A 12661-nucleotide genomic window follows, 5' to 3' on the forward strand; every position below is an offset into this window, starting at 1 on the left:
ATAAAGAACTTTAAAAAAATTATTAAATAAATGATCAAAAATAATTCACAGTATTCCTCATTTAAATTTGTAGAAAACATCTGACAATATAGAATCACCATCTTAAAGCCTAAGACTCTTTTGGAAATATTTTAAACCATATTTATTTACAAACTTGTAGCTAAGATGACTTTTTTTTATCGTTTCAGTTATCAAGTCATCATATAAAACGTGCTAAGCATTCCTTGGATCTGAAGTTCTGTGTCTCTAGAGGAGGTTTTCTGAGAGACTATATTCTTGTATTTAAGGGCTTCCCTGGTGGTACAGAGGTTAAAGCGTCTGCCTGCAATGTGGGAGACCTAGGTTCGATCCCTGGGTCGGGAAGATCCCCTGGAGAAGGAAATGGCAACCCACTCCAGTATTCTTGCCTGGAGAATCCCATGGACGGAGGAGCTTGGTGGGCTACAGTCCACGGGTCACAAAGAGTCAGACACGACTGAGCGACTTCACTTTCACTTTCAAGCATTCCTTGAAGGTAAAAGAAACAAAGATGTGGGATGGATGATTTACAAATATTACACAGCTTCAGAATTTATGCATCAGGAGTAGGATGGATCCCCTCTCATTCGGATTCCCTTTAAGCAAGCTGCTGCTGCTGCTGCTAAGTCACTTCAGTCGTGTCCGACTCTGTGCGATCTCATAGACAGCAGCCCACCAGGCTCCCCCGTCCCTGGGATTCTCCAGGCAAGAGTACTGGAGTGGGTTGCCATTGCCTTCTCCATTTAAGCAAGCTACCTGAAGCAATTATCAACAGAAGAAAAGAAGATACTTTCTGGAATGAAGAGGAGATTCCCATTGATAACTACTTTGACACTAAATAATAAAGAACATAACCAATTTTAGCAATATTATCCCAGGTCAATACATTTCTAATATAAATGCAGTAGACTGGCACACCTCACCTTTTGATTTGTAGGAAAAGATCATCTCATGTATGATTTCCACAAGACCTAACGCCTACTTAGAAAAACTACAGACCGATGTGGGGAGAAGAGAAATTTTTGAGTTGTAAAATTTAAAAACTAAAACATTTTTAAACCGAGTGTTCTTTAGTGCTGAAAACTCTTCAAAGATACATCTTAATCACATCCACATATTTCATGTTATTTTTATCACAACAATTTCTTAGAATCACTAGAAGAATTTCAAACATCAAAAGATGAGAGGATAAATGTATCTGAGGCAGAAAAATCAACACCAAAAGAAAGTATTATCTTTTGCCTTACCTGTAAAAATTAATGAGGTGAACAAGCCAAAATAATCTAATTCATAATCCAAATGCACATGGAATCTAACTTTGTGCATTTTGTCCACAAATGTTAAATTCTATAAATGCTTCAGAATTTATAACCATTTAAAATAAATGGAAAAAATAAAGATTTAAGATACTCTGTGTATAACTACATACTTTTAATAAGTTTTTACAAATAATCATTGTCTTTGTATTACAGGATGTTGCATAATATACAGCACATAGAAGACAATAAGGATTTATGGAATGTATGTATAAAGAATTACATGATTACATATGTCAAATAATGGTATATTTGATCAGGTATGATAAATAATACATGGCGTGCTAAGTTGCTTCAGTCATGTCTGACCCTTTGCAACCCTATGGACTGTAGCCCGCCAGGCACCTCTGTCCATGGATTCTCCAGGCAAGAATACTGGAGTGGGTTGCCATTTCCTCCTCCAGGGGATCTTCCTGACCCAGGGGCTGAACCCGCGTCTCTTAAACCTCCTGCACTGGCAGTGGGTTCTTTACCACTAGCACCACGCGGGAAGCCTTAAAATAACACACAGGAGTCAGTTTAAAAATAATAAACCAAGCCCATTATTTTTCCAACTTAAATCCTATACTTCTCCAAATTACATCATAATTTCAATTATTAACAGCTGCTAAGATTTTAACTTCAGATTTTTGTGCTGCAAACTTCCTTGACTGGTACTTAACGCTCTTGAATCAACACTTAAATGCACTTAGGGAGTAGAGTGCCAAGTATAGCTTGGCAAACCCATTTACAAAGCAAAAACATTTAAAAAAATTAAGTAGGCCTTAGGCTACTTTGCTCAACTTTCTGTTAAGCAGAGACACAGGACGTGTTTTTCAATAGTTAAAAAATATTATCATGTAAGTTGAATTAAGTAGAAATGGATGTAGAGAAACCATATTTTTTTAAAGTGTCCATCTGAATTGATATGCACGTATTAGACGTATATGACAATTGAAAGAACAAACCCATGAGTAGTAAAACAGTCCAGTGGTATAAGCACTAACTATGACTGTAAGTACTAACCATTATCCAAGAAGGAAAGTGTAGCTAGCTCTAATAACACTCTATCACAAGGACAAATTATGATATGTTTATACAGGAAACGTGAAAGTAGCTCAAAATTAAAGTTCAAAAACTTTTTTTAAAGTCTTTTAAAACACTTAACAGAAAAAAAGAGTCCCTTAAGTCAGTGATCATTATTCTCTAACATTCAAACTTCAAAAGACAATCTTAACTTTTGAAGGTACTTTCTCTCCCCTATAACCAGCATGATGATATATCTGATACACTAGAGAATACTTTTTAATGTTAAATGCCTACTATCTAAATGTTTTAAAGCTGCTTCTTATTTTTCACCAAAGTGAAAATCCTATATACAAAACAGTTTTCTGTGATTTCTTAAATACCTTTCCTTAAAATTGTGTTGTTAAATATAAACACAAACACTTTTACAAAAAACTGAAAAATATATCCAAGTTACCTGGAAAAGCAGCAAGTACATTATTTCAACACTGGATTACACTTACAGCAGTCAACTTAACTTACTATTACGATATGTTTTTCTGTTTCATTATTCAAGTGCTTTCCTACTCAATTTACCCTTAGCTGTTAGTAACATTCTACACAGAAGGATCTAACAATTGTAGAGAGAGAATGCCATCTGCTGCTTCATGTGGTACTCAACAGGAAAAAAGCTTGATAACAGGTAGAGCAATTACAAAAAATAATTTCAAAATCCAAAAAGAAAGATAATACCTGAAAGTTGAAATGTTCTTATTTCTATTTTAGATAACTTGAAAATACATCAATAGGTACTTACTGTCTTAGTGCAAATTCCAAATTATTCCATAGAATTACAAGGAGGCAATGTGCTTATATATCACAATGATTATAAAAAAGGCTTTTACTCAGGTATGGAGAGTGAGAGGATCAAAAGAAGAGGATCACTTGCCTGGCCTTAATGAAGTTATTTCCCACTTATGAATTAGTACAATATCTTATCTATGAACATATGACTTATAAATGAAAGTGATCACATAACTTATCCAAACAGGGACACTATCAGTTATGCGAGTGCAACAAGTGTGAGCATTTCTCAGATGGCGACAGTGGTAAAGAATCTGCTTGCCAATGCAGTGAGACATAAGAGAGGGGTTCGATCCCTGGGTCGGGAAGATCCCCTTGAGAAAGGCATGGCAACGCACTCCAGTATTCTTGCCTGGAGAATTCCACGGACAGAGGAGCCTGGCAGGCCACACTCCATAGGGTTGCAAAGAGTCAGACACAACTAAAGCAACTTAGCACGCACACAAGTGTGAACTGGGACAATCCTAGGCAAACCCGAAGTATGGTCACCTATTTATAAATTACTATGCTGCCCTCATTCCCTTTAGCTTCATAACAATGCCCTAAGAACCTTCCTGAAAAGCAATTTGAATTTTAGTAAACCGCTAATTCAGGAGGATGAAGCCAAAAAAGGGAGATGGAGGTAGAGATAACAAGAAAGTGTATTCCAGACCATTTAATGCCTCAGTCTAAGTAACTACCTCAAACAGCCTGATTTTTCACTTACTTCACTTTGTTATACTACTAGAAATTCTTCAGCACTAATAAATATCTTCTTTAGAAATGGCAAATCCTTTCAAGGATAATTCACCCATACAATTAATTGAGATTCTTCCCTCTTGACACCTAGCAGATGCCAAATATCTGGGGAAAAAGCAAATTTGTGAGGTGTGTGCTTGTGTGTTCCTGTGTGCATGTGTGTTGCTGCATGTAGTGTGGTGACGGAGAAAAGAGAGGTACAGATCATTTTAGAGAAGAATATCCCTCTGGTGGTGACTGACTGTATAGGATGTCAAAACTGGGAGTAACAAAAGGGAGAGAAAAACTCTTAAGACTAACTTGCCAATTTGAAAATTTAAATCCAAAGAGGGAAAGGGAACTTGCTCCCTCCTCAATTTCTGGTGTCTTAGTTTAGGAGGCCAGAATTCAGGACTTTTCTATCAAAAATAGAGCTTATCAGTGTCATTGGTTAAATAATAATTCTTTGTAGATCTATTTTTAAAGGAAAATACATTCCAAGATTAAATGACCACATTTTAACTAACATTCTGAATTCAACTTTTGGTGCAATTTTGTAACCAACAAAAGTAAAACTGATGTTTTGGATAGGGATGGCTTGAATAAACTGTTGTTCAGTCACTAAGTCATGTCTGACTCTCTGCAACCTCATGAACTACAGCATGCCAGCCTTCCCTGCCTTCACTATCTCATGGAGTTTGCTTAAACTCATATGTATTGAATCAGTGATACCATACAACCGTCTCATCCTCTGTCGTCCCCTTCTCTTCCTGCCCTCAATCTTTCCCAGCATCAGGGCTTTTCCAATGAGTCGGCTCTTTGCATCACGTGGCCAAAGTATTGGAGCTTCAGCCTCACCATCAGTCCCTCCAATGGATATTCAAGCTTCATTTCCTTTAGGATTGATGGCTTTGATCTCCTTGTTGTCTACGGGGCTCTCAAGAGTCTTCTCCAGCACCACAGTTTGAAAGCATCAATTCTTTGGCACTTAGCCTTCTTTATGGTCCAACTCTCAATCCATACAAGACTGCCTGAAAAACAATAGCTTTGACTATATGGACCCTTGTCAGCAAAGTGATGTCTTTGCTTTTTAAAACGCTGTCTAGGTTTGTCATGGCTTTTCTTCCAAGGAGCGTCTCTTACTTTCATGGATACAATCACTATCCACAGTGATTCTGGAGCCCAAGAAAATAAAATCTGTCACTGCTTCCACTTCTTCTCCCCTCTATTTGCCAGGAAGTGATGGGACCAGATGCCATGATCATAGTTTTCTGAATGTTGAGTTTTAAGCCAGTTTTTTCATTCTCTCATTCACCCTTATCAAGAGGCTCTCTAGTTACTCTTCACTATCTGCCATTGGAGTGGTATCATCTGCACATCTGAGGATGTTGGTATTTCTCCTGGCAATCTTGATTCCAGCTTGTGCTTCATCCAGCCCAGCATTTCGCATAATGTACTGTGCATATAAGTTAAATAAGTAGAGTGACAGTATATAGCCTTGTCACTTCTTTTCCCAATTTGGAAACAGTCCGCTGTTCCACATCTGGTTTTAACTGATGAATCTTGATTGCATACAGATTTCTCAGGAGGCAGGTAAGGAGGTCTGGCATTCCCATCTCTTTTAAGGATTTTCCACAGTTTGTTGTGATCCACACAGTCAAAGGCTTTAACGTAGTCAATGAAGCAGAAGTGGGTGTTTTTTTGAATTGCCTTGCAACCACTCTTGCCTGGAGAATCCCATGGACAGAAAAGCCTGGTAGGCTACAGTCCATGGGGTCGCAAAGAGGTGGACATGACTGAGCGACTTCACTTCACTTCACTTCACTTCTTCTATGATCCGATGGATTTTGGCAATTTGATCTTTGGTTCCTCTATCTATTCTAAAACCAGTTTGTACGTGTGAAGTTCTCAGTTCATGTACTGCTGAAACCTAGCTTGAAAGATTTTGAGCATAATCTTCCTAGCATGCGAAATGAGCACAAATGTATGGTAGTTTGAACATTCTTTGGCACTGTTCTTCTTTGGCATTGGAATGAAAACTGACCTTTTCCAGCCCTGTGGCCACTGATGAGTTTTCCAAATTTGCTGACTTATCGAGTACGGCTCTTTAACAGCATCACCTTTTAGGACTTTAAATAAATAGCTCAAATGGAATTCCATCACCTCAACTAGCTTTGTTTGCAGTAATGCCTCCTAAGGTCCTCTTGACTTCACACTCTAGAAATGTCTGCTCTAGTTGAGTGACTACACCAGTCATTAAGACCTCGTTTCTATAGTTCTGTGTATTCTTGCCATATCTTCTTAATTTCTTCTGTTTCTGTTAGGTCTTTACCATTTCTGTCCCTTATTGTGTCCATCCTTGCATGAAATGTTCCCTTGATATCTCCAGTTTTCTTGAAGAGATCTTTTTTCTTTCCCATTTTATTATTTTCCTCTACTTCTTTGCATTGTTCATTTAAAAAGGCCTTATCTCTCCTTGCTATTCTCTGGAACTCTGCATTCAGTTATTAATATTCTTTGGATAATTAAAATATACGGGTGGAAAATATTCAGCAGCACACATACACCATGCATAGAAGAGAATGTATTATCAAAAAAAAAAGTTGCAAAGGTAAGTGAAGTTTGACCATAGAAGAAATTTATTTTGTAAATAATGGAAAATCATTCATTTTAAGCAGAGAAATGGCACATGAAGAAATATATTTTGTAATGACTGGCAAAATTTAAAGACTGACAAGAGCAAGTATTATGACAATATAGAGCAACATATACCTACTCTGCTGGGGGAGGAAGAATAAACTGTTACGACACTTAGGAGGACGACTTGACATTATCTTGTAAAGCTGAAGATAATGAGCATTCCACAACCTAGCAATTCCACCCCTAGTATTTTTACCTTTGAGAAACTTACACATATGCATGAGGAAACAGGTATTAAGAGTACATACTGCAGTTTTTTGGTAAACATTAAAACTGGAAACACCCAACATATAATAACAGAAAAAATGAATATATAATGGCATAGTAATATATTACAGTACTATATTTAATTATTACAGTAATATATCACAGTACTATACTTAATTATTAATTAAAATAATTAAAACTGTATATATCATCATAGATAAATTTCAAAAACAATGTTGATCAAAAAAGGCAAGTTATTACCTAACAATTTTCCATAAAGTTAATAATACTATGTTTTATTAACAAATATATAGAAATATGGGAACAAAATCATGCATGAAAGTAACACTAAGTTTAGGGTAGTGGTTATTTCTGAGCAAGAAGTAAGAAGAACAGAATCAGACCAATATGTTTTTAATGTTTAATTTTGAAATATATAGATCTGAAGCAAATGTGACAAAGCATTCATATTTGACAAAACTGGAAGACTCATTACACTATTCTCTCTGTCTTTCTACCAAAGAAAAGATTACTCTGGTGGCAGTATAGAAAATGGACTGGAAGGAGGCAAAAAGGAAACACAGAGTAAAACCAAAAGACTTCTGAAATCTAGTGAGAAATGACAAGCAGTAATAACAAGGATAAAAAATAAGGGGCTTGAGAAAGGAGTGGAGCTGAGAGATATTTAGAAAATAAAACCAGTAAGATTAGGAAACAGAACAAACATAGGAAGTAAGAGCAAAGTAGAAACTTATTGAGTTCAAAGTCAGTTTTCCTCAAAATAGAAAAGCAGGTAGAGAGCATTTTAGAAGACAGTTATTCAGTCGCTAAGTTGTGCCTGACTCTTACGCGACCCCATGGACTGTAGCCCAGCAGGCTCCTCTGTCCATGATTCTCCAGGAAGGAGCACTGAGGTGGGTTGCCATTTTCTTCTCCAAGGGATCTACCTGACTCAGGGACTGAACCAGTGTCCCCTGCTTGGCAGGCAGATTCTTTACTACTGAATTACCTAGGATGCCCCACAGTTTAAATAAGTGCAGTTTATTCCAATTATAAACCAGTAAAGCTGTTAAGAGAGAAAATGGTTCTACATAAAAATCTAGATCTCCCATTTCTTTGGGAAAATCAATCAACTGTATATCAACACAACCATCTCCCACTTTTCATGTCTTGCTAAGGTCAATCCTGCCACAGTAGCAGCAAACACTGCGGAACAATTAAGACTGTGCCCACCTAAACACTGGCTGGTTCACAAGACATCCAGGACTACAGAGAGTCTCTCCTCTCTGCCCTGGACTTCCTGACTGTACAGCAGTGGCCACAAAGTTAACAGCCCAGGGAGGTACAGGAATCCAGGAAACTTTCAGATTATTTGTTTTGACACTGACCTTGGTCACAGGACCTTGGTCTGGAGGTCCTGAGAATTCCTGTATGCCTTTAACCCATAAAGCTACAGTCACATGAAATCTGTGTATGCCCTACAGAATCCAGTGAACCAGTGAAGTTGCTCAGTCGTGTCTGACTCTTTGCCATCCCATGGACTGTAGCCTACCAGGCTCCTTCATCCATGGAATTTTCCAGACAAGAGTACTGGAGTGGGTTGCCATTTCCTTCTCCAGGGGATCTTCCCTGACCCAGGGATCGAACCCAGGTCTCCTGCATTGCAGGCAGACGCTTTACCGTCTGAGCCACCAGGGAAGCCCCACAATTATTAGAAGGCTTTTCCACTCTATATTACACTGTTTTGATTTAAAACCCAGACCAAATAGATATTGGATAAGTAATATTTCCAGTGTATTCACTTCTGCAAAAGCAAAATACAAACTCTCTGGGTACATTTAAAACCTGACAATTTATCATAATTCCATGTGTATAAATTTCATACCATGTAATTTTTGTCTGATTCTCCTTTGTCTTATTGTCAACCTGAAACAGTTATATCTAGCTACTCCTTTTTCTCCCTAGTGGTCTCATTCAGTATTAGCTTAATTCTAAGAAAATTTTATTAATATTAATCCTGAACAAAACAAAATCCTGAAACAGCAATAAAATATCACAGTATATTTGACAAAGAAAGTATCAAGCTACATCACTTTTTTGAAAAACGAAGAAAACTTTACCTGAAATAAACTAAAGGATGATCTTAACAAAATCAAATACTTTTCAAACTATTATACAACCACTATTAAGAGAAAACCATAAATGAACTGAAGGTTTAGCTAAATTTTCCAAGAACAAAAAAGCTCAGTCCAATATAAAAAGCTTTTTCTAGAACTTAATCCCTCTACATTACTAATACAAACTACAAATACAAAGGTTACAGGTAAGAATATTCTTAGGACTTGCTACAGAGAAGGATGTGGGGAAGAAAAAAAAAAAAACCTCATGAATCTTACTCAAGTGTCACAGTACTACTAAATATCTGGTTAGGTTCACATAAACGCCTTCAATAACGCCTTACTGCCTTAAGATCAATTTATCCAAATATCAAGCTAAAACTTTCAACTAGCAGAGTACAAGTGTTCCCTTCACTAAGGTGGGTTAATTGTGGCCTCTCAAAGGCTTGTTTTCTTACTCTTCTTGTCCTCATCATTTATCATGTACAAATGCTGAGGAATGAGTGGAAAATATGCTAGAAATCACATAAATAAATATCAAAACAAATACCTCTCAGAACTACTAAAAGAGTAAATTTATGTTTTAAACCTTGAAATACAACACAGTAAGGCAAAATTCAGTACAGTGTTTTACCCTTAACTATTTGATGACTAACTACATAATAAATATTCACTAACTGCCAATCAATCTTCAAAGACAACGGTAAATCTAAGCATAAGGCGAGCAATCTCACATTGCCTTTACTAACAATTAATCGACTTCAATTGATCAATTAATTTTTTATGTAGAAACTGCTCAAATATATCATTCAGCTTAAAGGTGTTATATGTGAACATCTTTTCTTCAATAATACTAGTTTTAATCTCTAGTAAAAACCTACCTTTGAGGTTCTTTGAAGTTGATCACCAACATATGTTTTACGAAACTGATCCAAGAACCACAGAATTGCAAGTTCTATTTTCTCATTAGAACACTGAGGCAATCCGGTATCCATTAAAGATATAAGCTGAAAAACTCTTTTCATGAAGGAAAAAAAAGGCTTCAGTAAAAGTTCTTAGAGAAATAATATTAAAACATTTATCAACAATTTTATATAATATAAAAAGTGAAAAAATACAAATGCTTATAAAGAAAATATTTCAAAAATCATCTGAAATCCCACACTAAGAGATACTACAATCTGGTCAAATTCCTTCTATCCTTTTTTCCTAACACATACATATACATGCCTAGACACCTACATGGACATAACAGTCATTAATTTACTAAATTTTATATATAAATACATGTGATATACATATAAATATATAACATCTATATGGTAAATACCTACCATTATATATCATATAAACATAGATATCAACTTAAAAATGTATAAAAATATATATTTATAAAACATTTTAGTAAACGAGAGTGATATTGAATGTGTAATTTTGTATTTTTTCATTACAACACATTTTCATCAAACCATATATTTTGAGCTCACATGGTTCAAAGTACCAAAAAAAAAAAAAAAATTAAGAGGCACATCCATTAAGCTGTATCGCTTTCTTAATGAGTAATAAAAATTTTACCTGAAATAAATTACAAGATGATCTTAACAAAATCAAACATTTTTAATATAAGTGTGCAATTATATCAAAAATCATAAATGAGCTAAAGGCTAAGTTAAAATTTCTAAAGAAAAACTTACTAGAATAAAAAGCTTAGCCTAGGATTTCCCCCCACCCTTCCCCCGAAAAAAAAAAAAAATCCTTCTATTATCTATTTTCATTAAAATTTTCCAAAGAACGGCTGCCAAACGGCTGGTGCTAACAAAATCAGCATACCATAATAAAATTTTTAAGAGACAGAAACAGAACTTCTGGAGGAAATAGTACCTACTTTTATTTCTCATTGTACAAAGGCAACTGGACCCAGCCCTAACCCGTCCACGTCCATCCACGCATGCACACAAGGACATACACACACGCACTGTCAACAGCGCGTGTCGTTCAGAGACTTGGTGAATGTGTGTGCAGGCGAATACGACTCATGATTCTCCTCCCAACGCTTCACACATACGAAGCACACTATGCTGTTATACTGTTAAACCTAGCTTTCTTCATTTACCTTATAGATTTTTCATGTCAGATATAAAGAACTTCCTTATTCTCTTTTTACAGCTGTTTAACATTCCACTATATGACCATGTGTGCTCAGTCACTAAGTCATGTCTGACTCTTTAATGACCCCATAGATTGTAGCCCACCAGGCTCCTCTGTCCATGGGATTTTTCCAGGCAAGAATACTCGAGTGTGCTGCCATTAACCATATTATTTTCAACGTTCCCCTACTGATGGACACTAAAGTTGCTTATGATATTTTGCTGTTACAAAAACACTGCAATTCACAACCTTTAACACATCATTCCACACATTTACAGTTATAATATAAACCTTATAGTAAAAGTCAAATTATTGGCTTAAAGAATATGAATTTATAATTCTGATAGCTATTCCAATGAAGTTGCCTTCCAATGAAATTGAAATAACTTATACTCCTGTCACCAGTAAAGGAGAGTGTCTATACACATAGATAATTCAGAGTGATACTAAACTTTAGAACTTACTGGAATCTGAAAAAATGGTATCTCTAATATTTATTATTTTTTAATCTCATAACAACTAATGTTCTGCATAACAGGAGACCTCCTTGTGTCCATCATCTGTGGTCCTCCTTCAATCCCTTTTATTCCTTAGGGTTTCACTAAGGTGTCTTTTATTAATAATTCATTATAATTTTTAATTACTAAAAGATTACATGCAGAAAACTTCTAAAACTCTAGCCATCAATCACCTTGTTTCCTTTCAGCTAATAAATGAAAAACCTACTGCTCAGACAACTCTTATGGATTTTGCATAAGAACAACATCTTACCCAAATCTGAGGTGCTTTTATATTTCATCTTTTTATATATACTGCTATGATACACTGGAACTTAATCTTGAACATCTCTTGTGAAATATGGCTCAACATTTTTTGCAGATGACTACCCAGCTGCTTCAACACTTCATTTGTTTCTCATATAGTCTATTTTTGCCCACCATTTTGAATTACCCCTTATTATATACATTAGGTCCATTTGTGAATTTGTATTACTTTCTGGATATTTTATTTAATTCCACTGATCTGTCTAACTAAACATCTTGCCCAATTATTTTTTTCATATTATTAATTTTCTAAAACACAGTATAAAATTAAGGCTATGTTAAGTTTTAATAATCTCAATTTTGAATATAAACATATTTCATTGAAATACAACTACTGTCCTTTATCCTACTAGCAAAGAGTTCTAGGAAGAAAATATCTTGTTTACAGCAAATGAACTTCTTTATAAATCTTGATATTTACTGCCAAAGTGTTATGAAATAATATTTTGGCAACCATTTTTATAGTTAAATAGCTAAATTAAGCTACTTATTTAAAAGTAACTTCACTCACTAAATATCTTTAATGCTATTAAAATTTATGAAGGAAAGCTTAATAAAGATCAAATTTAAAAATCATATTATCAACCACGTTTGTTTTTCTAAAGAAGTATTTATTCTTTGATTTGAAAGGAGGAACAAAGCTAGCTTTTAAAGTCTACGTATTGTTCAACGCATAGACTGCTGAAGCAGTTTTAGTTAAATAAATACAGACACCAAGCCTCATCTCTGGATTCAGGTGATTTTAAGTAATGCATATCCTGCTTTT

The 12661-nt window shown here is 35.4% G+C and overlaps 1 protein-coding gene across 22 annotated transcripts in view; it reads right to left on the reverse strand.

The window, feature by feature from the left end:
- RANBP17 (RAN binding protein 17) overlaps window positions 1–12661 on the reverse strand; it is a 368523-nt gene that overhangs the window by 250409 nt on the left and 105453 nt on the right. For 21 of the 22 annotated variants that reach the window (XR_015148584.1, XR_015148583.1, XR_015148579.1 and 18 more), the window contains one exon: window positions 9805–9940. Coding sequence is in view for 14 of the 22 variants with exons in the window: in XM_086361112.1 (XP_086217238.1) it covers window positions 9805–9940 (136 nt within the window). In the remaining 8 variants the exon portion in view is untranslated. Of the gene's footprint in view, window positions 1–6515; window positions 7873–9804; window positions 9941–12661 lie in introns of those variants that run through there. The other variant, XM_086361118.1, reaches the window with a different exon arrangement.

This window comes from Bos grunniens, chromosome 20, assembly GCF_055505025.1.
Source record: "Bos grunniens cultivar Pamir isolate PY7600 chromosome 20, Bosgru_T2T1.0, whole genome shotgun sequence".
NCBI lineage: Eukaryota > Metazoa > Chordata > Mammalia > Artiodactyla > Bovidae > Bos > Bos grunniens.